Below are 23,681 nucleotides of genomic sequence, written 5' to 3'. Positions count from 1 at the left end.
CCACTTTTAAGACAAACTTTACGTTTAACTGGAGTTAATAGGAATATTATTAAGTCCTTAAAAAACGAACAATACTTATTGTTATTGTATAAATTGTTAGATTTTACTTTAAAATTATATTCAGCAATACTTGTCACTTAAATAAAGTTTTGTTTGTATCACGACAAATATAATATATTAATAATATATAAGTATATTGACTAGCGTAACTTCAATAAATATCTATGACCGAAATTATCTAGAGGTTACATTAATTATAATCGAAGATTGCTGCTTTAAACGAGAAAGAACCACTGAATGTGGTTAATATGTATTTATAATCTCGTGCTGGGCGATGAAGGAAAACTAAAAATCCGCTTTGGTAGCGTAGTGAAATGAGCTCTATACTATCTCCTGAAAATTATATAAGGCCTTATCCGAACAGGGATTTTCAGGCTGTTACTTTAAAAATCAACATACCTTCAGTTCAAGATGCATTGGTATCTATCTATACAGTCCTTAGTATCTGCAAAGGCTCATGGTATAAGTGTGATGATGATCATGATGATTAGTGAATATCTAACAAAAGTTTATTTTAAATATTATTATTAATATAATTTTCAGTTATTTAATGTATTTCGTACAGTATATACGGAATTAATTTTGTTAATTGCAATAATGCAATAATGAGTTTCGGAAACACATCCGAACAAAATCAGCGATTAACAACCAATTTGTTAATTTGTGATTTAACTACTTATGGTGTATATTTATAAGTAGTAAATAATACTCATATATTATAAGAGTGGGCAAGTAGTTTATGAAACGGCAATGCATATTCGTATTGACTATGGAATAAAGGTAACCGCTGTTATAAAGATCTTAACCTTAATGACACTCAACTGCGAATTAATTCACATCACTATCGAACACGGAATTAATAACGATTTATAATTCATCCTTTTAAATAATATTCTTACTAAAGGTAACGAACGAGCTTTTAATGTTCATATTTCGTACATCCGATGAAAAAGTAAATCTTTTTTTTTGTGACGCAAATTATAAAAAATAGATTGATTATTTTTTATTTTTACTCGCATTATTTTTTATGAATTCATATCGAATATGATTATATGTTTTTTTACAGTAGTAGGGTAGAACAAAACCTGTTTTCACGCAAGTATGAATCTCACTTGATCGCTTTTTTAATCAATTATATTAAAAATTGTTGCAGGATTTGGGGACGTATCTTAGATTAAGTTGAAGATTTGAACTTCGCAAAAATGGCGTTTGAAGAAAACGTTACGTCAAACATAACGCAGACGTTAACGAATTTGTTTGAAGAAATGTTACTAGCTACTGAAGAATCCAGCGAGAACAAGAGTGTTGATGTTTCAAAGTTTTTGATGGCATTGAAAGAGAAATCGACGAAAAGTAGCCACGACACGCTAGATTTCGGCACGCTGGTGAAGTTAGTGGACGGCTGGCGCTCTAAACTAAATCTCACTAAGCCGTCTGAAGTGCCATGTAACTACTGTGACGGTAGCATTCGAGATATAATTCTGGCGTATAATAGCATACACGGATACGTCAGCTTAATTGTGAGTATCATTAATCTTACTTTGGGTAAATTCGTTCATATATGACATGAAATATTTGAGTGTTTCCAATATGCGATTTATACATTTTGGATACGTTTTATTTTGCTTCTCATTTATTTTCATCATTCATTTATCGTTTTTCTCGTTTATAGCATAGGAAATGTTATATCAATCTATACATATAATAAAAATATAACTGATCTCTGTTTGTACATGGAAGATATATGAGTAAAACTATTATCAAACATATTATTAAACAATGTTTTTTTTTTTTTTGTTTTTCGATACTTAATATTTGATCAGCTATTGCCCGCTTCGCTCCTGCGTAAATATAGGTAAAGAATGCATTGTTGTATGGAAGTCTGTGATTTTAAAGTAAGAAGCATGAAATGTCATTCCAGTTAAAAAAAGTATATTACGGCCTTTTTTTTCATTAGTAAGCTTTAAGTGATGCTTGTAGTTTGACTTAATATATTTTATAGTGACCGAAATAGGTTCAACCAAAATGTATTTATACAAGTCTTCCGATCTACGATGCTGTAGCCCTGATGCACCCATCATCCACATCGTTGTTAATGCTATAAATGACCAATAAAAATATTATTTTTTTATTCCAAAATATTCAGATTAAACAATACTATTTAACTCACTGAAAACATTATTTATCTAAACTAATATTATAAAGCTGAAGAGTTTGTTTGGTTGAACCCGCTAATCTCAGTCATTCTTTACGAAGTCGTTTTTATAAACATCGCCCTGTCTAGATCCGGGTGCGACGAAAACCAATAAATAAAATATACTTATAATACGGAATAGTTATATTCCGCGAAAATAAAACTAGAAATGTCGTATATACTGAAATACTGTCTGCTCTTAGTATTTTCTTTAAGTTATACACGTGTGAAACCGCGGGCACAGCTAGTTATACATAATCTTATACGAAATAGATTTGACTTTTATTAAAAAAAAGTTTTAAAGTCACGAAAAAAATCCAAGAAACAAGCTGCATAAATTACAAACTTTCTTATAACTTTGGTATATTCAACAATTTATATTTTAAGTTAACCTATCCATCTTTATTTCGCGAGTGTAATTTTTATAAGTGTCGGCAAATATTTCGAACCAAATAATAATATTATGATATAATAAAAAGTTATTATACACTTATAAAAAATTAAGAATTTTGTAGTTATATTTTCATGAACTTTAACTTGTAATCAATCGTTAATATTTGCTTATATTAAAATACAGAATTTTTCGAGTTAAATCCAAATCCGAAATAAAAAAGAATGTTGAAAAAATATTAAAGAAAAAAAAAGTGCCAATAATGCTGGAAAATAATAATAATTAATAATATAAAAATAAATTTAACAGCCTTACATATAAATGTGCCTTAGCGGCTTTTTAGTTAAACATTGATCATTTTCATTTTTAGTCATTGTTTATTTGACATTCGAAAGAAGAAAGAGACATTATTTCACTAATCACTTACTAAGTAAAGTTTATATTTATTACACTTTTAATATTTAATAGATTATAATTTATTATTTTAAGTAAGAGCGATCCAGTGTAACTACAGACAAGAAATGTAACTTCTTAGTTCTCAAGGTAGGCGGCGCATTGGCGATGTTAGAGATGGTTTATATTTTGTACCAATGGTGATTTGCTTTTTGCCAATCTATCTACCTACAATACAATACAACAATAACAGCCTGTTAATGTCCCACTGCTGGGCTAAGACCTCCTATCCCTTTTGAGTAGGTCTGGAGCTTATTCCACCACGCTGCTCCAATGCGGGTTGGTATCTATCTACTTATAAGGCTTAAAATATTTTAAATAAAAAAGTATGGTAAGGCCTAATACTCACCAACAATCAACAATGAGTGTATCGTGTAATAACGAGTTACTACGAAATGTCGTTATATTAATTATAAAATATATGTATAAAAGGCATGACACTATGTATTTATAAAAGAATATCAATAACATTAAAAAATGCATATAAACCATATGATATAATTGCATATTTATTACATACAAATATAACAAGCCAGTATATAATTGCAATACAATACTGTTAAATACGCTTGTAATTAGAATCGTGATCGAATTGATTACAAGCGTATAGAATTATTAAATTGTGTTTATTAAATCATAAATCTACAAAGGTATACACTTATTTAACTCACTGGCTGATCAAATTGCTGATCTAGTGGATAGATTATTAGGAGACAGATCACGAGATCCCGTCCATTCAATCCACGGTCCGACTGATGAGTTTTTCTGACATAAAAATCTTAGTATATATTTGAGTTAGTTGCTTTATTAACCCGCAAAAAAATAGAGAAAATGAGTAAATAGAGAGTGCAGCTGTGTTTGCCGTCACACTTGTGCATCATATACATCTCCTGCACAGTTGTCTATTCCTTGAGATTACTCACTGTAGCAGCAGTGTACAGCAGTAAATAATATGTACAATATAATATTATACGAAACAGTATTTTCTACTTTACAAAATCATATGCTATCTTTATTTATATAACACAAATATGATTAAATATTAAAAATATTATTCTTTATGAGATTGCACTATGGACACAATAAAAATATATAGATTAAATATATGTCCATTGTTTGTGCATTCATATCATTTTTATATAGTCGTATTACTATTAGGGTAACTCAGTAGACCTTACCTATTTATGGGCGTATATAGCTTATATACTCTATATAGTATTTGTTTTAGATAATCCAGTCTATTATAACAAATTAGTAAAGTTTTCTCCGTGAAAACATCCTTCCACGTACCGACTTTCATGGTCGGTCAATCGGTCAAACGGTGACAAAGTCTATTCATCTCAAACATATACAACAACATCCATTTATATCTAAGATATTATTTAATGTATAATATTATTATATACATATATATAATCCTGTGTTTACATTTCTATAAATAAGCTTAAATAATAAAATTTATAGATCTTTAAAAGTAACTAAATAAGAAAGTTAAAAGCGTGAAAATTATTGCTATCATATTTTCCAGTCACGTTTTACAACTGTATTTAATTTATGTAACATTTATTGGACTATGAAAATATTACAGGACGGTAAAAACGGCAACATAAAACAACTTTACTATTATTTACCACCAGTTTTTACTTTGTAAGATCACTGAGATATCCTTGAACTTGACTTCATTCATAATCCAATTTTCGAATATCTAATTGGAAATAGTAAAGTTTAATTTGAGATTATTTATTTTTATGACGTATTTTATGCTTGTTGCTAAGCTCGTTGTTAAGCTTGTTGTTGCTCGATCTCCTAATAATTAAAGGCAATAAATTTGAAATTATTTTACTTTACTTCGTGAAATAGGCGTAAAATTATCAGATTAGAATAAATAAAATGAGAGAAAGTTAAATGTTAATATAAATGAATACAGCCATTAATGAGTTTTCAGATTGATTTGGCTATCGGAACATCTGCGCTCCTTAGGTTTATAGCGTGTAATTTAGCTTACAATGTCATTAGATAGACTGGTTGTCTAACGAAAAATAATTTTTAAATCAACTGATAGTTCCTGAGATAAATCGAAACAACCTCTATTCTTTATTATATGTATATTGGTATAAATATCACACACGCAATACATTTAATGTTCAGACACGTTCATATAATATGTATATAAGTGTCTTGATATATACGTATAAGTCATCAATTAATTATTGACCCTTAAAGCGCGCCTGTTCGCATCGCTTGGCTAATGTATTGTGAATAAACGTCAATTAGTACCATTAATATTTGCCACTTGATTTTTCATTGATGACCAATTTTTCAACAATGTACTTCCCTCTGCCCTACTTTATGAAATTAATTACATTCGTATTTTTTTCTCGAACCAATAAAAAATAATTAGGTACTTCACTGTTTGAGGAATTGTGTCTGGGTTTCTTAGAAAATTTCGTAAATAGATTTTTTTTTATTGGAAAAATAAATGAAATACTAAGAAATGTTAAAATATATTTATCGAATGAGCGAAGCGTTGGAGTTCGTATATACCGTATATATGAAAACATCGTACGGCTATTTAATTTATTTTGTTATTTTACACTTTAGTAAATTTTAACCTCGTTGAGTGAAAACTGTTTATGCCAGAAGTAATAGTTAAATATTTACATAGCTCGAAACAGCTTTTGAAGAAAAAACGCAAATAGATTTTGTTCTCTGTACATTCAGAGTACATTGTAGAAGTTACAAGTTGCTTCTTTAAAAACATAACGAGTTCAACGTGTTCATTTTATGTTTGTTATTAAAAATTGATGTTATTTTAAAAAGTTACTTGACAGAGAAGAGATGAAAGAAGTTGCGAGATTATAGTCAACTGTTTTATATTTAACAAAAACGATCAATTTTCATTTCGATATATCTTACGTAAAGATCTAATTTCCCTTTCAATTTATTCTATTTCGTAGTTATATAATGAAGTTTAGCGAAAATACATTTGGTATTAGGTCATTAAAATTTTACAATTGGAAAAGTTTCAACATGTTCTGGTATCTTGTTGAAAGTGTGTATACAACGTGTTTTCACATAAAATACTTAGCAACTTTATACATTTATTCAGAGAACAGGGCTCACGAGTTTAAAGGCTAAGTTGATTTAAAGTATGTTTCAATGGAAAAAGCTGCAGAAAATCTGATTAAATGGCAGCATATTAACCAGAAACAGTATTGTTTTAAAAATTACATTAAATTTATTCTATGATACGTATAATAAAAGTTTAACAAAAAATAAAACAATCTCAATCCTTTTGAAGTGTTCAGTCAATCCAATTTTTTCATGTCAATAACATCCGCTATTATAACAAGATTTTTTGTCTCATTTTAATCTCATATTAAGATCATAATAAGAGTTTGTACAGTCGATTGAAATGGTACGAGTTCGTGAAAATATTATGAATTGAATCGCAAGTAAAGTAGGTATATAGGTGTAGTGTAGAAAAGTGTTGTGTTATAAATATATATATATATTAATCAATCTATTTGTAGTCAATAATAATATAGCAGAGCTATTAGGCAATCCCGTGTACAATGTAAATGTTTATCTTAACTTTTCCTCCTCTTGGAATATATCAAAGAATAATAAAAATATGTAAATCAACGGATACATATATTTGTATTTCCGAGTTATTTTTTCTTTTTATTTTTCACATTGTTATGGAACATTCTATACGCTTATAAGAAATAATTTATTAAAATATTAATCATACATTGGATACATTTAAAACAACCTTTATGTTTGGTTATATCTAATTATAACAGTCTGTTTAAATTTAAATATAATCCAACACAGAATAACAACAGAGGTGCTCTGAATATTAACTAAAAAAAACATCTTAAAAATGTTGAGCGTATTTGTAGACGATATTAACGTTTTTCCAATATCATTCGTTGGGATTCAACGTCACGTGCCAAGAAATTTTATTGTATTTCATTTTGAGAATAATAAGTTAGCCGCCACGGTATTAATATTCTATAAAAAGAATAGTGCTACAGATAAATCTGCTTGCAGATGTTTTTGCGTTTTTAGTAGTGTAATATTAAAAGTGACTTAAACCGGAATAAAGCAGTTTGCGCTAGTACCACAGTTACCACGTGCCTCGCACTCCCGCATTCTAATGCTAAATAAGGTAAATTGAAAATTCACAATAAAAATGCTTCAATGAATATGAATGGTATAGAGACATTAACTGCGCAAAAATTTAATGCCATAACTTCTGCGGAGGTGAGAAATATTTATCTACGTGCTACTGAAGAGAAAAAGAAATGAATTATAACTCTAATTGTCATATACTTTAATTTATCTTGTATAAAATTATAATATAAATACACTTTTTATATTTGAGCTTTAGACGAAGGTATTCCCAATGTCAAATCTATTCGTACCAGAAATAGCATACAATACAATAATCATTTTTGTAGAAGCTATTTCTATGTTGATAATCAATTGAGTTTTTTCTTAATTTGGAGCGTAAACTTAGAAATCGACTTACCAGTAAGTAAATAGCTGCCTTCGCCCCTAAATACTGACACTGCGAAAAGTATAAGGCACTGCTTTCACTAACAATATAATGCCAACCATGACATTAAGATAGCTTTTATTATTTTTTATTTGATTTAGAAAGGGACCTATAAACATGGCTCTGTATGAAATAAAACCATCCCTTAAAACACCAATGTGCCACCAACCTTGGGAACTAAAATTTCTTGTAGCTGCAGTACCACTGGCTCTATCACACCTTCGAATCAGACCAAAACAATACTAACTAATTTATGTAGAATATTTGATGATTGAGTGGTCCTTATGATGATCTACCCGTATGGGCTGGCAGAAAATCCTACCACCAAGTAAACGTGTTCCTTGTACCTGTTGCGAACACTGGAAGATTCATCCTACAGACAAACAATCAATTCAATTCAAAGTATTTAGTTATCTTCGTTTTTATTATATAAAAACAAAAAAATGATGAAGGATTATCGATGAATAGATATAACCTATTTTCACGTCATGCACAAAGCAGATTCTATTATTTAAATTTTAAATGGAATTTCCCTATTAAAATGATAATTTGTCTATAATTTCACATGGTAACCGAAAGCCGCTTTAGCAACAATGTAAACAGTTTATCGCATTAGAGTATGATAAAGTGAATATATCTGATATTTCCATATATTAATGTTTTGACTGTAAACGAAATACTAATTACATGATAACATGTTTATTTTGACAAAGACGATGATCGATATAAAAATGAGCGTGTCCTATCAAGTTTTTTCATTTTAAAGATAGGATTAAGAGATAAGATTTGTTTTTTTTTTTTAAATATTTGTTTGAAATGGATGAACCCAAAAACTACTAAATCGATTTAAAAAATTCTTTCACCTACAGAAGGTTTCTTTATCAGCGAGTAACATAGGCTGAAATTTATTAAAAAAAAATTAAGAACGAAATTGCAATAATGTAACACAAGGTATTCAATTTTTCCTTTGAAATATCTTCCAAAATAGATAATTGTTCAACGAGAACAAATAAGGGTTCGGGCCACTAGTAACTAAATAAAAAAAAATTTCACCTGTTTTTGTAACAATAAAAATATGGACTATAAAGTAAGCGAATAATGTATCAGAAATCATGTATTTGTTTAAATATAAAAAAATATGAAATTACAACGTAGCGTAGAGCTAAAGATGCCATTACACCATAATGGATTGTATCGATAATCTCAATAAACCAAGAAAATCACCATACAATAACGATTCAGTTAAAGAAACAGCTAGTTTTTAAACTCTCTGGATATTCCGGAATTAATATCGGTGAAAAAATATATGAAGCAATTAAAAGCAATATTGCTAAAATAGATAAATTTTTTTAGCGATTGATCCGGATTTCTCCTTTAATTTCTCTAATTTCGTCCATTGTAAATTCCTTGTCAAATCATTGATAAAAAATTGCTCGTGTGTCTGTGTAAGAGCAACTTGGGTGGAGCCCATATTGCCACAATATATGTTAATTAAAATAGCCCTTCGGGAACCAAGCATGCTTCAAACTATATTTCAAAATAAATTAAAATAATCAGTCAGTTGTTTAGCCATGAAAGCTTACAGACAGACAGTTACTTTACATATTATTAATATAGAAAATTCAAGCTTAAGCCTAAAGGAACATGGTTTTTTTATTATCCCTTATCATATTGTCTAAAATAAACATTTGTTGTTTATTCAGGTATGCCTATTCGGTAGTTTGGCTAACGCCTTGAACGTGGCGGTATTAACAAGACGGGACCTTGCAGCGGCGCCTATTAACCGCTTGTTGAAATGGTTGGCGGTTGCAGACGTGTTCGTTATGATGGAGTACGTGCCATTTGCTGTGTATAGGTATTTGGTGAGTACAGTTCGATTGTTCCGTGTTATTATATTATTAATAAACAAAAATCTATGCATATAAATTATTATATATTAATTATTATATTAATATAGTAAATAATAAGCTACGCTTTGTAGATTTAACCGATTTACATTTAGACTATTTATGTGACAAATGTAGATTTCATGTTTTTAAAACAACAAGATCTGAGCTAGGGGTAAATATTATTATAAAATATATATAAAAAAATGTATATTTTCACTACTTTCATTGTTATTGTTCTAGAAAATATTTTGCTCCAAGATCCAAAGTGTTTTGACTGCAAGCGCCACAAAAATATAATTTGGAATTTGAGACGAATATTTTCGTCGTTTGTTCGTTTCGACACTTTACACGCCGGTGACGTGACTCTTGTTGATAAAGAGATGCCGGTCGCGGTATTTACTCTTGTTATATTAACTTCAAACAATATCATATAATGGTAACCAGTGGCTCATCCCAAAGTCCTTGTTTGGTAACTTCCTTAAGGAAATTGGGACACTTTACCTTCCCATCTTCTATCGCCTCTGTAACATTTATGATTTGGTGTGAAATTGGTTATTAATTACGTGGGTAACCTTGTAATTCTATGTACAGAAAGAAGACAGGTAGAAAGGATAACACTTGAAATATTCCTCACGCTGATGCCGCCGTAGCGAATCGGAAAAGTAGCTTGGGTTCAACAATACTCATCAAGAATTTTGTAATAGTGTATACGTCAAATATATAATTCAATTTGACTTCTTCAATTGAAATTATTGACAATGTTCAACTAATTCATATTGATAAAAACAATAGCAATACAAAGTTTATTTTTTGTATGTAATGGTCTCTCATAAAACCTGATAGCTAAAAGTATTCAATAAAAACGCGAATTTGGGATTTGTTTTAATGATTTTAATTAAATTGTTCGAAATTACATACACACATTTGAGTGGCGGTAGAGCTCTATGTATATCACCAGCAACATACATTATATTGACTTTATGCTGTTTAATTTTGCCATCCTAAAATAACACAAATTGTATTTATTATAAGGATGAATATTTAGCAACAAATATAATAATAAAATATACATTACAATACTAAACAGTTTTAATACTATAAATTTAATACGTCGTTTCCTAACAAAACTAATTTTTAATATCTATATTCTCTGGCTGACTGTACTTCTACTGTAGGTATACATAAACATTGTTACGTGTTTGAAACTGATTAACCTTTAATTAGTTTATCTAAAAACTTACCTAACTTTGTAACTACGTGGCTTTTGTATAATTTTGATAATTAGAATTTAAGATAGCTTACTTAGGAACTTAGTTTTAAGCTGTACAAGCTGTACTTAAAATAACAGCGACTAAAATTATTAATGATAAGTGTAGCAAAATATACATAATAAAATATTTCAGCTGATTAAGAACCAAAGACGAACGAAATCAAATTAAAAATAGACTTTTCAAGTAGGTGTCTTGAGTGAGCAATTTTAAATCATCATGTTACAAGACAAAATAATACGTCGGGTCAACGAAACAACAATTAAATATATTATTTAGACCAATAACAAAATTGTTTAGCAAAATAAAAGCAATATATTATGTCAAAAAAAAACATGAATAACCTATTTTGACTGTTTCTGTGTATAAATATTTTCAGAAAATCAACAAGCAATTGAAAAACATCGTATTCAGTTTTATTTTGTTGATAAACCTTAATGTGTTTACAGAAAATTAATACACTAACACAAGTTAATAAAATAATTGTTCCAAATTTACCTTTTTTAGAAGTACACCCGAACACTGGCTAATTATTAAAAATGAATTGACAGACATATGGGACATATCTTGACCTTCACAGGCTCTAATGAAACAAATACTACTACTGTACTATTTGAGAAGTGATCCGTGCAGTGACGGAGAAAGAATACATTTCACTGCCCCTCTCTTTCCCATGGGTGTCGTAAGAGGCGACTAAGGGATATCTGAGCGACCATCTGCTCATCTGGTGGTAGGATGCTAACATCCGCCTGGCTTGTTACCACCGTACGCATGGTGAAAAACTCGTGAAGTGGCTTGCAACCGCGTTTCGAGGTCAGCCAGCGTACAGCCAGTGCCCGAGCGAGTATTGCCGCGATGGGTGTTGGTCCAGTGGAGACGGCTGTTGAACCAATGCCGGGGGAAACTGTATTGACCTGCCGGACAGGGAGATCTGAAGAAACGGCTGTTCCGCTGGCCGCCCGTGGCATAGTACAGGGGCCCGAGCGTGCCTAACCAGCTCGCGAGGCTGCCCCACCAGGCCACGCATAATCTCGGGGTGGACCGTCGTGCCGGTTGGTGACCGGAAGGTGGGGTCCCGGCGGCCACTTCCGGGGGGGTTCGGGGGCCCTTCCGTCCGGCGGATCAGTATATTTTCCCTTTTGGCAACCATTTGGGAAAACACGCCTCCATACTTTGCCCATCCCTATCGTGGCAATACGTCGCTCGCTTCACGTCTCTTTTCTTTAATTTTCCAAATGGTAGCGCAACTAAGAAATAACGGTCGTTCAGCGGTGCACACCCCCACCATACCCACGCTGTTTGAGGTCGAGTTCTCTAACATCCGAGGACTCCACGCTAACCTCAACGCTGTCCACCACCATCTCGAGACAGCACGGCCAGCAATGTTGTTTCTCACGGAGACGCAAATACTCCGCCCTGCCGACACCAGCTACCTTAACTATCCCGGCTACATGCTTGAAGAATCTTTTAAAGCGAAAGCCGGAGTATGCTTGTTCGTCAGGGCGGATGTTTGTTGTCACCGATTGCGCTGCTTGGAGGACCCCTCCTTCTCCATGTTGGTGGTACGTGTGGACCTGGTTCGTCAGAGTCGAGTCTACGTGTGCCTCTACAGATCCCACAATGGTGACTTGGAGACAAGCCGATTATTTGACCATCTTAGTCGGGTGGCAGATGCTGCGCAAGAGCAGTTTCCTAACGCGGAATTGGTGTTTTTGGGGGATTTTAATGCTCACCATGAATCATGGTTGAAATCCCTCAAAACTGACCATGCTGGAAGAACTGCTCATGCTTTTGGTCTCACACACGACTTGACCCAACTGGTTGATCAGCCCACCAGGATCCCAGACATTGATGGGCAAGCGCCTTCTCTACTGGATCTTCTGCTGACTTCTCACCCGGTGGAATATCAGGTTGTGGTTCAAGCTCCACTTGGTTCTTCGGATCACGGCCTTATATCTACCAAAGTGCCACAGGCCAAGCTGCCGCCATCAGCGGTATGCAAACGTCGCGTTTGGCACTATAAGTCGGCAGATTGGGACGGTATGCGCGATTACTATGCGTCAGTCCCTTGGAAGGAACGTTGCTTCAGTGGGAATGACCCGACAGCTAGTGCCGCTGCTGTTGCTGATGAGATCATGTTAGGAATGGAATACTACATTCCTAGCTCAGATCTCATCAATAGGGGCACGCGTAACCGTTGGTTCACTCGTGAATGTGCCGACGCTGTATCATCTAAGCAGGCGGCATATCGCGCGTGGATCAACGGCTGCATTAGCGGGGCATCTAACATTGACTCACTGAAAGCAAACTACAATAAAAATTCCAAGTCCTGTAGGAAGGCATACACGAGAGCGGATGCACAGCGCATTGTACAGATTGGTCATGACCTTATTTCGCATCCTAGGGGCTCCCGTAGCTTCTGGCGTCTGACCAAGTCTGTGCAAAACAATTTCTGCCAACCTTCGCTGCCACCGCTCAGAAATCCGGACGGATCGCTATCTCACAGTCCGCAGGAGAAAGCCGACCTCCTGGCTTAACTCTTTGCCGACAACTCTGTGATCAATGATTGTAGTGCGCAGCCACCAACAATACCTTCATGTGGCCACACGATGCCTGACATCAAAATCAGGCAACGTGATGTGCGTGCGGAGCTGCAATCACTTGATATACGGAAAGCTAGCGGTCCTGATGGAATACCAGCCATTGTGCTGAAGAAGTGCGCGGCGGAGCTGTCTCCTGTGTTAACGCGCCTGTTCCAACTTTCTCTCTCTTCGGGATGTGTGCCGGGGGCTTGGAGAAGAGCTAATGTGCAAGCGGTTCCCAAAAAAGGGGATCGGTCTGACCCGGCAAATTATCGGCCAATAGCTTTCACCTCAGTACTTTGTAAGGTGATGGAACGGATTCTAAACAACCAACTGATCCATTACCTAGAAGATCACTGTCTAATTAATAATCGTCAGTACGGGTTTCGACCAAAACGGTCCACAGGTGATCTTCTAGCGTACGTAACACACCTCTGGGGTGAAGCTATCGACAAGCATGGAGAATCGTTGGCTGTCAGCCTCGATATCTCTAAGGCTTTCGACAGGGTCTGGCACAGAAGTCTTCTCTCCAAGCTACCGGCATATGGTCTGCCTGCTCAGCTATGCACCTGGATTGCCAGTTTCCTACACAAGCGTAGCCTTCGTGTTTTAGTAGATGGTTGCGCTTCACAATTCTATGTAGTGAATGCTGGGGTCCCCCAGGGATCTGTGCTATCTCCCACACTCTTTCTTTTGCATATCAATGATATGCTCCCCTTGGGAACATACATTGCTATGCAGATGATAGTACAGTGCATGGTGGATACCACGGACGCGCAGTGGCTGGGCGGGCGGAAACTGAGGAGAGGCGGGAGAATCTTGTCATTGAACTCGATAGGACGTTAGAGCTCATCGCCAAATGGGGTTCTGATAATCTTGTTGAGTTTAATGCCAAGAAAACACAGGTATGCGCTCTCACAGCAAAAAAGTCATCATTTTACCCTCATCCCTCCCTCTGTGGCACACCGCTGATGATACAAAACAAAATCGCCATGCTGGGGATGGACGTTCGCTGCGACCTTAGTCCAAGGGATTACATCGAGGCTATTATAAAAACAGCTTCACGGAAACTCGGAGTTCTGAACAAGGTGCGGCGTTTTTTCACGCCACAACAACTGTGCCTGTTATACAAAACACAGGTACGGTCTTGCGTTGAATATTGCTCGCACCTTTGGGATGGCTCCGCTAAGTACCTACTGGAGGCCTTGGACCGGTTGCAGCGACGTGCAGTACGCATTATTGGCGACGTAAAGGTCACAAACACCCTTGAACCTTTACAATTGCGTCGCGTGATAGCAGCACTGAGTACTTTCTATCGACTGTATCACGGCGAGTGCTCTGAGGAATTATTCTCTCTAATTCCTGCTTCCCCCTTCCTTCTTAAGTCCACGCGAGCTGGTTTTCGATGTCACCGCCTAACTGTGACATCAATTCCATCGCGCACAAATAAATTTGGCAACTCCTTTCTTTGTCGCACTACCAAAAAATGGAATTCCTTACCAGCTCACGTGTTCCCCTCCTCTTACAACCCGGGTTCCTTCAAACGAGGCGTGAAGAGGCATCTTGCGGGCCGGCAAGGCGGTGACGGCTAGTACAGAACATTCTTCCCGACTGTACTGGCCGTCGTCGCGTTTGGACTCTACTACCACTTACCATCAGATGGAGTAGAGTCATTTGCCATCCCGGACATATAAAAAAAAAAAAAAAAAGAAGTATCAAATAGCGAAAACCTTATAAGAATTTGCCAGCAACAAAAATAGGTTTAAGAATAGATATATATTTTTCTTTCACCATGCTGAAATATATAGGTATTCTAAAACTATTTTTACTGGAATCGCTCACTGCAAACGTGGATTTTAAGGCCGGAGTTTTTTTCGGAGAGTTTTTATTTTATTTATTTATTTATTTTTTTATAGAATAGGAAGGTGGACGAGCATATGGGCCACCTGATGTTAAGTGGTAACCAAACGCCCTTCGACATTGGCATTGTAAGAAATGTCAACCATCGCTTATAGCCAATGCGCCACCAACCTTAGGAACTAAGATTTTATGTCCCTTGTGCCTGTAATTACACTGGCTCACTCACCCTTCAAACCGGAACACACCAATATCAAGTATTGCTGTTTTGCGGTAGAATATCTGATGAGTGGGTGGTATATACATGTTCTAAGATGGCGTGAACAAGATGACTGGATGTCCCCGGAAAAGTGGGGAAGTTCATAGTTATTAAAAAATCAGTCGAACAAGATTCTGTGAAACTCACCCAGATCTCAGACAACGTCTTAATTGTTTTATAGAACGATTACGGCTTACCGTAGCTTACCTATAGATATTAGCTGACGAGGCTCAAAATACTATCAATACTAAAAATACTTGAACCAGAATGCAGTTATGTTGACACTAAAGCTTACAATATTGTTTTAGGAAAGTTACGATAATTAAGCGTATGTACTCAATACAAAAGTTCTGAAATGCTAAGTTTGGATAGCAAAAACAGCTAATTATTTCATATCATGCACAGCTTATCAATAAACAAACTTAATATACATAAAGGGCCTGTTATTACTTTGCTTTAAATACTGGTTGTCGATCTAGTTCCATGCCATGACATGACTTGATAAAATAATATATGAGAGAATAGTTTTGAAAGCGTTATTGATGGTCGAAACATGGAAATATAAATACGACCGATCTTACCTGCCACTTGAAAGTTGTTTATAAATTTTGATACGCTCAGCTCAAGTGTAAAATAAATCCATTTATTTAATAAATAAATAACGTAATAAAAGTAACAGAAATTTTATTTATATATAAGAATGGTTAAAGTCTATTTCGATTTGAAATTTACTTTTAAAATCAATGATATTTTATTTTTCCTCTACTGTAAATTTATTTAACGAATGGCTGAAACATTTCCAATGCAGCAACTCTCACTGTACTCGATACAAAAGGTTTCGATGCATTTCAATTATTTCATCATAATGTATCCAGATCATAAATTTCGGAATATTATTATTATAATATTATTCTTCTTTCATTCTTTCGTCATTGTACATAAAAAGGCTTATTTACTTGAATTTTCTGGTAATGTATTTGTTTATTAATTTTTTAGTTAGACTTAGTATAGATTTAATGTAAAGGTACAGTTCTCAAACTCAAGAACGCTTAAATTTAATACGTTAAATAATATCCTATATTAATGGAGTCTTAGCTAACATCAAGCCAAATTTCATTAAAATTCAACAAGCACTTCAGCTTAATCGATAAAAATATAATAAATACTTTAAACCCTTGGTTTTGGCCTTTATATCGATAATAGTGCCGCTGGATGAGTACTTTATCGAATATGGTACATTAAAAGATTAGATTAACGACTTTAATGTGCCCGCGTTATATTATAATCGTTATAACTATACCATAAATTATACATAAACATAATAAATATGAAATTCACTATTAACGATCAACTCATTAAGGAAATTATTTATCACAATTGATGTTAATATGATGAAGATAAAATACTAGATATTCCTGTTCTGTAGGAATGACTTATATTCCTAATTCAAGCTCAAAATAAGCGTAAATCTATGAGTATAAATCTGGCAACTTTTACATCGTTACGCGGCTTATGTACCATTAAACTATCGACTCTTGAAATTTCCATTTGATGAGCAAATGCTCTTAGCATCCTTGCCGTTACACGAGGTCGTGATTTGTTCAATTATTATTACAACCCGTTACGAAATTGTCGTCAGCATTAAGGGATGTTATCAGTCTATTGCCAACGCAAAAAATTGAAACCTGTAGTGCGTGTTGGTGCATGAACTGCTTTCTGCTGAACAAGCTAGACAAAATGTATAAGATCTTCTTGGAATAAATGTGCTTGTTCAGTTACAACGGGAAAGAGATCCTGGAGTTTAAGAAGCTTCTTCTTAGATCAACATCCGTCTTAGAACAAGAATTGGAAGCGATTGTGTAAAAAGAGGGTCTACAAGACATTACTAAGTTTCCAGAAGATGGATTCCTACCGTGTACTAATCGGTAACTTTTAACCATGTTAACTCAAAAGCTGCTTAAAAAATTACGTCAAGCCAAACCAATTTTCAGTCTCCGAAAAAAGTGTGTAATTTTTTTATGTAAATATTATTTTATACATCCCGTCTATAAATTAAGATATTTTTATATTCTACACGAATAAAATAAAAAATACAAGGTATTTTAAATTATTTTTTTTAAATTTAATTTAGCCTTGTTAATCTGTTTAACGCAATACTTGCAACTGAATTTGCAAACAATTCTACTCAATTCTACTAATTTACCGTTAGCTCTGGTAACAATAGAATAATTATTAATAGTACTCGGCTTAATTATGGCTTGTTTTTGAACGAATATTTGTAAGTTAATTTTAATTATATTTATTTAAGTTTCGAATTTAATTAAATATAATAATTTGATATATTTGTTCTCCAGATATTGCCAGGTCAACGTGAAATGCCATACAAGTGGGCAGCCTATTTGCTCTTCCATATGCACTTCGCTCAGATATTTCACACAGCATCAATATGCCTCACACTCTCTTTAGCGGTTTGGAGATACGTTGCTATCAAGTAAGTGCTATCTATTCAATACCAGTATTATGGCTACTACCTTCATGGATTAACTTAAAACCTTGATTTGCTTTCTTGGTAACAAGCCAGTTTTAACTTACCGTGCTAAGAAAACAAATATGAAATCCAATAAAAACAGGATTTTATATTTTTGTTTAGCGGTAATTAATAAAAGAACATTTATACTCATATTATAAATACGAAATACGAATATAAGAAGTCAATTATTGCCACGGTACAGAAAATGCCTTTTTTTAATATAACAAATCGCTTAGTACTTCAGAGGTTTGGAGTCATAGCTATAATCGCCTCTTCCTCGTCCGTTGCTATCCAGAGATGTTTTAAGTATCCATCCCTTTCAAAACTGATTTTGCTTTAGTTCGCTCGAATTCGAAGAATATAACGCACTTGTAAACAATTCAATAAAATGAAATTTGACTTTGAGCTGATTAAAAATAAAGTCTATTTTAGTTTGTATCTCTTACGGTCATTGAACTTTTCCAAACTACAGTTTCAATTATTGAGTTCGATTCTAGAATTTTGTCGATGAATCGTAAGAATACCTAAATACTAGTTATGCATTTTTCAAATGAGTTGAACGCTTTATCTTTAATTTATAAGCAGGTAACATATGTAGTAAAAGTTAATTTTCAAGAACTATAAAGTAAAAATCATTTTTGTGAATCTCAATCTGAACATTTTTTAAAAAAACTGTCTAAAACATACTATTCCGTACAAATAACGCAAATGTTTCACGGAATGTTTCCAAGCAATAGAATTCGTCAACGGATTTTGACGATCATATGTGCCAACGTCAGAGCCTGTATTGCGAAAATATAAAATTGGAATAGCTGTTTCTATAAACAAATCTATTTTCATCTGTTACTCTGTGGGTCAAATCTTGTCACTGAATTTTAAATCAGTCTCACTTAACTGATTGAGCTCAAATTTCAGACACACGTTTTGTTAACAATGCAATTTAGTGTCCATTTGTTTATATTCTAATATAAAATAAAAGCTTGTTTTTTAATTTTTTTTTTGTTTTCTTATTATTATTTTTCTAATAGGCTTAATTCGATTGTTACAAATACAATATTTTCTTTCATTATGTTATAATTGTTAGTGATAAAACTTACTTATATAATAAATGATTAAAAATAGTTGGTAAATTAAAGTATTTACAATTAAGCTATTAGAAAACTAAAGAATACATTTTAGAATAATTTAATTAACGACAAGCCAGATATTTCTATCTCCTAGTACTTACACTAACAACTTGCTTAAGAATTTAATGTTGTCACACTTCGCAAAATATAATTTTAATATTTAATTTTTTATCAATGAAGGTCTTTCTTTCTTAATATTTTATTAGGATCTTTTATGCGACACAACTCCAATAAAACGAGTAGTAAATATGTATGTCATACACGTAATGAATTGTAGAAGAAATTCTACGAGATGTATAAGTATTCGCGTATAATATTTACTTGTACAAGCAAAAAATAAATTTGTAAAAACAAATATAATTCAGCTACGTCATGAATCCATGAGCTTCATTTTGAATTCGCTCTTCTTCTACTTTCTTAGCACTGAGCTATCTTAGCTCCATTAGCTTTATTAGTATTCTACTCAGTGTAAATCACACTCTAATTATTAATTGACCACAGGTACTCAGACAGAAACCACGTTCTCTGCACCGAGAGACGTTGCAGCACGGCCATACTGAGCAGCTTCATTCTACCGCCAATTCTGTGCATTCCTACGTTTATGGTGAGCAAAATTTTATTACAAATGTATGATTTATGTTATATACGGATGTTTGTATGTCTGTTTGAGATTAAAAGACTTCGATATTATTAATTATAAAAATTACTATTAGTATTTTTCAACAGAAAAGATTTTTATACTACTATACACATTGTTGTAAGTTGTCAAGAGAAGTAATGAAATATATAACATTCCAAAGTTACATTAAAAAGGTTTGATTTCAACCACAAGCGATTGGTTTACTTAGATATTTCAAATTGAAATATCTTTATTTATTAAACAAAATTATACTAATATACTTATTGATAGTCAATAAGTAATCAAATAAGTAAATCAAAAAAAAATACCTAGACCTGAGAAGAGCCGGTGAGCCGGTGAGCCGGATACAAAACGCTATGGTTTTTTTAATTGTGTAGAAATATTAATAAGAGAAATAAAGTGCCGTTTTTTGAACTGGTTACCTACATATATGTGCAGATAATTACTAAAATAGAATATTATCATTTCGCATCAAACGATATCTCCGCCCGTACGACGATGACAAGTCATAATTAATGCGTCGTATCGCTCGCTGCACACCTTATTTGCATTTTTTAAACTCTTGATAATATTATTTAAATTATGTATGTATTTACGGCTTTTACTTTTGAATGATACTGACAAATTAAACTGAATATAATGTTGATGAAAAAAATAAAAAATTAAATACAGCTTGAAAGTTTAAATTTCTCTCGTTTAAAAAGCAGTGAAGTGACTTGAGTGGTTATGACAACATTAATTGTAGATATATTTGAAATATTCTTTTTTCTTATAAAATAAGTATCTACTTTACTTGCTATCCTAGCAAGAGGCAATTAGCGTCTTCTTTCATTGTCTTCGCCATTATGGGAGCGACACTAAGTAATATAATATGCTTAAGAAAGAAAAATAACTTAATGACGTAATATTATGTGATTAAATAAAATTCATAAGTACTTAAAATTATGTATTTAAAAATGTCGATTGATGCTCTCACACATATTTTTTTAAGCTTAAAAAAAATAAATTTAAGCATAACCAATTTTTTTTAAGTATTTTTTTTTAAATGTGATCTGAATAAAAAAAGAAAATGCTACATGTAAATTTCCCGATTGAAAAAAATTAAAGTGGACTCTGTATTACTATTATTATTATAAGTAGTTAAGCTTATCATGACTTGGTCAAAGTGAAATCATCTCATCAATCATAAAAGCCGAGATGGCCTAGTGGTTAGAACGCGTGCATCTTAACCGATGATCATGGGTTCAAACCCGGGCAAGCACCACTGAATTATCATGTGCTTAATTTGTGTTTATAATTCATCTCGTGCTTGACGGTGAAGGAAAACATCGTGAGGAAACCTGCATGTGTCTAATTTCATTGAAATTATGCCACATGTGTATTCTACCAACCCGCATTGGAGCAGCGTGGTAGAATAAGCTCCAAACCTTCTCCCCAAAAGGGAGAGGAGGCCTTAGCCCAGCAGTGGGACATTAACAGGCTGTTACTACTAAAAGCTTATCATCATGATATTTTTTCAAGTTAACTTACGAATTTGCTGGTTAAGCATAGTATATTATCATAATATCAAAATTCTCACAAATACATAGCATAGAGTTAGTATATCATAGTTTTAGTATAAAACGCGATTCGGTGCTTAAAACCTTTGTTTCCGAACGCGCATAAAATATAAGTATCCATGAATAATATCGCATTTTAAGATAGTATTTCCATATACGGTATCTTAAGTTACTGCGAGATGAAATATATATTATCGTCACTGTTTGGGGTGTTCATTACAATAATATGGTAAACGATATTTTATGTTAAGATAAAATATTACAGCACTCATTGATCATACTTTCAGATAAGACTTTCAAGAATATAAGTGTTTCGTTTATAAGCATTCCCATGTTTGAGAAAAATAACAGTTTATGATTTTCCCACTGTTGGGCTAAGGCTTCCTCTTCTTAATGTATACATACATATGGTATGGTATATACATATTTGTATGTGAGCTTAAGATCAACTCGGTTTCTATTCACATGTTCGGTTTTAATGGTCACTAAGAATTCTTAAAATAAACTATATACAACATCCCCTTGATGTCTAACCGCTGGTCAAAAATCCTGTTTGTCTTGAGAAAAAAAAAATTTAAATAAGCTACTAATGTCATAAGAATTATAATAATAATAATGATAATAAATAATTCTAGCTACATTCTCACAATTATAACAAAGTTGAATAGAAAGAATTAAGTACATGTAATAATTTAACAAATATACTGAACGTACTTTTTTTTTGTCATATCGCTTAAGACGGTAAAAAAGCTACGTTCGATTAATTGTTAAAGATTTTTTTGCTCGATTTTCAAATATGTAACGAGCATTAGCGATACCCTTTTACATAAAACGACATACGATAACTAAAGTCCAAATATTGTTTTCACATTACTTTTTAATTGATTACACGCAATTTATTTTAAAACCACCCATGTCTTATTCATTCGATGCTTGGAGTAGGTAATAAAGATGGAATTGTACTATTAATATGGAAACGATTACGATAAACATCTAGTTCCCATAAAACTGTATTTTTATATTTTTATTGACGAAAGTATTGAAAATATAATAAAACCTAATAACGACCAGTAAATGTTTTATAAATTGAACAATTGACAAGCCTTAACTTGAAGTAAATTTTTACTGTCGTACTTAATTTTCAGCCTAAATAATTAATGTTTTCTTTGTTATTTTGTGCAGGTATTCGATATTCATACAGCTATCGTGTTAGAACCGAATGGGCCTATGATTCTGTACCACGTTGATTCGGATGAAGAAGGTCAGCTGTACCAGATAAACTTTTGGGTACACGCAGTGGTTATAAAGTTATTACCTTGCTTTATTCTAACAGTAATTAGCTTGTGGTTGATAAGAGAAGTATACAGCGCAAATGAGCACCAGAAAAAGATTCGAGTTTACAATACGTGTCCCACAAACGACAAATTATTGAAACGTCAATGTAAAGGAGACAAAAGAACAAATCGAACAACAAAGATGTTAGTAGCTGTATTGCTATTATTTCTGGTGACCGAACTGCCTCAAGGGATTTTGGGCCTTCTAAGTGGAGCATTAGGCCGATGTTTCTTTAAGCGATGCTACGATTTGTTCGGCGAGCTAATGGACGCGCTGGCATTGCTGAATGGGGCTATTAATTTTGTGCTTTACTGTTCCATGTCAAGACAGTTTCGAATGACATTTAGACAGATGATGTGGCGAGCGCATCTTCATCGTTGGCCGCCACCGCAAGCTTCTCATTCGGATGGTTTGAACACGTACGTATTGGTATACAATTTCATATGAATATACTTTTATTTTAAATAACTTCCCATTTTCTATGAATATTACATATCTATAATAACTTATAATAACTTATTTATTTAATATATATTAAATAAAATTACTATACTGCATTAAAATAAAAACAAAATTATCACAAGGTCTTTTCCCATTTTAATTATTTTAATAATATTTTTTAAATAAACGTCCTAATATACTTTGATTAGATTATAATTATTTCATATAAAATAACATAAAATAAAAGATATTATGATAATAATTTATGTTATCTGCGTAAAATGAAACGTTATAAAATAGTATAAGTTATTTTTATTTGTTTAAAATTTTATGACCTCATAATTTGTTAATAATAAAAAAGCTTTTGAGTTTCTTTATTGTAGTGTCCATATTGTTTTATTTTTATTGGCAATAAAGGTATCACTTGTTTTGTTTTGATTTCTATGTAGAATTTTGGTAGGTTTTCTTTAGCGATTGCCTTGTAGCTTCTCGAACGGGATGGTGCCGTTGATTAACTCAGTCACTAATTTAT

The 23,681-nt window shown here is 32.9% G+C and overlaps 1 protein-coding gene across 1 annotated transcript in view; it reads left to right on the top strand.

Moving 5' to 3' along the window:
• Positions 1-23,681, top strand: part of LOC126774849 (G-protein coupled receptor dmsr-1-like) — a 56,680-nt gene that overhangs the window by 32,487 nt on the left and 512 nt on the right. The window contains exons 2-6 of the mRNA XM_050496486.1: positions 1,214-1,580; positions 9,366-9,524; positions 17,872-18,008; positions 19,676-19,778; positions 22,556-23,127. Coding sequence (XP_050352443.1) covers positions 1,263-1,580; positions 9,366-9,524; positions 17,872-18,008; positions 19,676-19,778; positions 22,556-23,127 — 1,289 coding nt within the window. The 5' untranslated portion in view covers positions 1,214-1,262. The remainder of the gene's footprint in view (positions 1-1,213; positions 1,581-9,365; positions 9,525-17,871; positions 18,009-19,675; positions 19,779-22,555; positions 23,128-23,681) is intronic.

Source organism: Nymphalis io, chromosome 17 (genome assembly GCF_905147045.1).
Source record: "Nymphalis io chromosome 17, ilAglIoxx1.1, whole genome shotgun sequence".
Lineage (NCBI taxonomy): Eukaryota > Metazoa > Arthropoda > Insecta > Lepidoptera > Nymphalidae > Nymphalis > Nymphalis io.
Note: the sequence above shows the minus strand (reverse complement) of the source record. Positions and strands in the feature narration are given on the sequence as shown.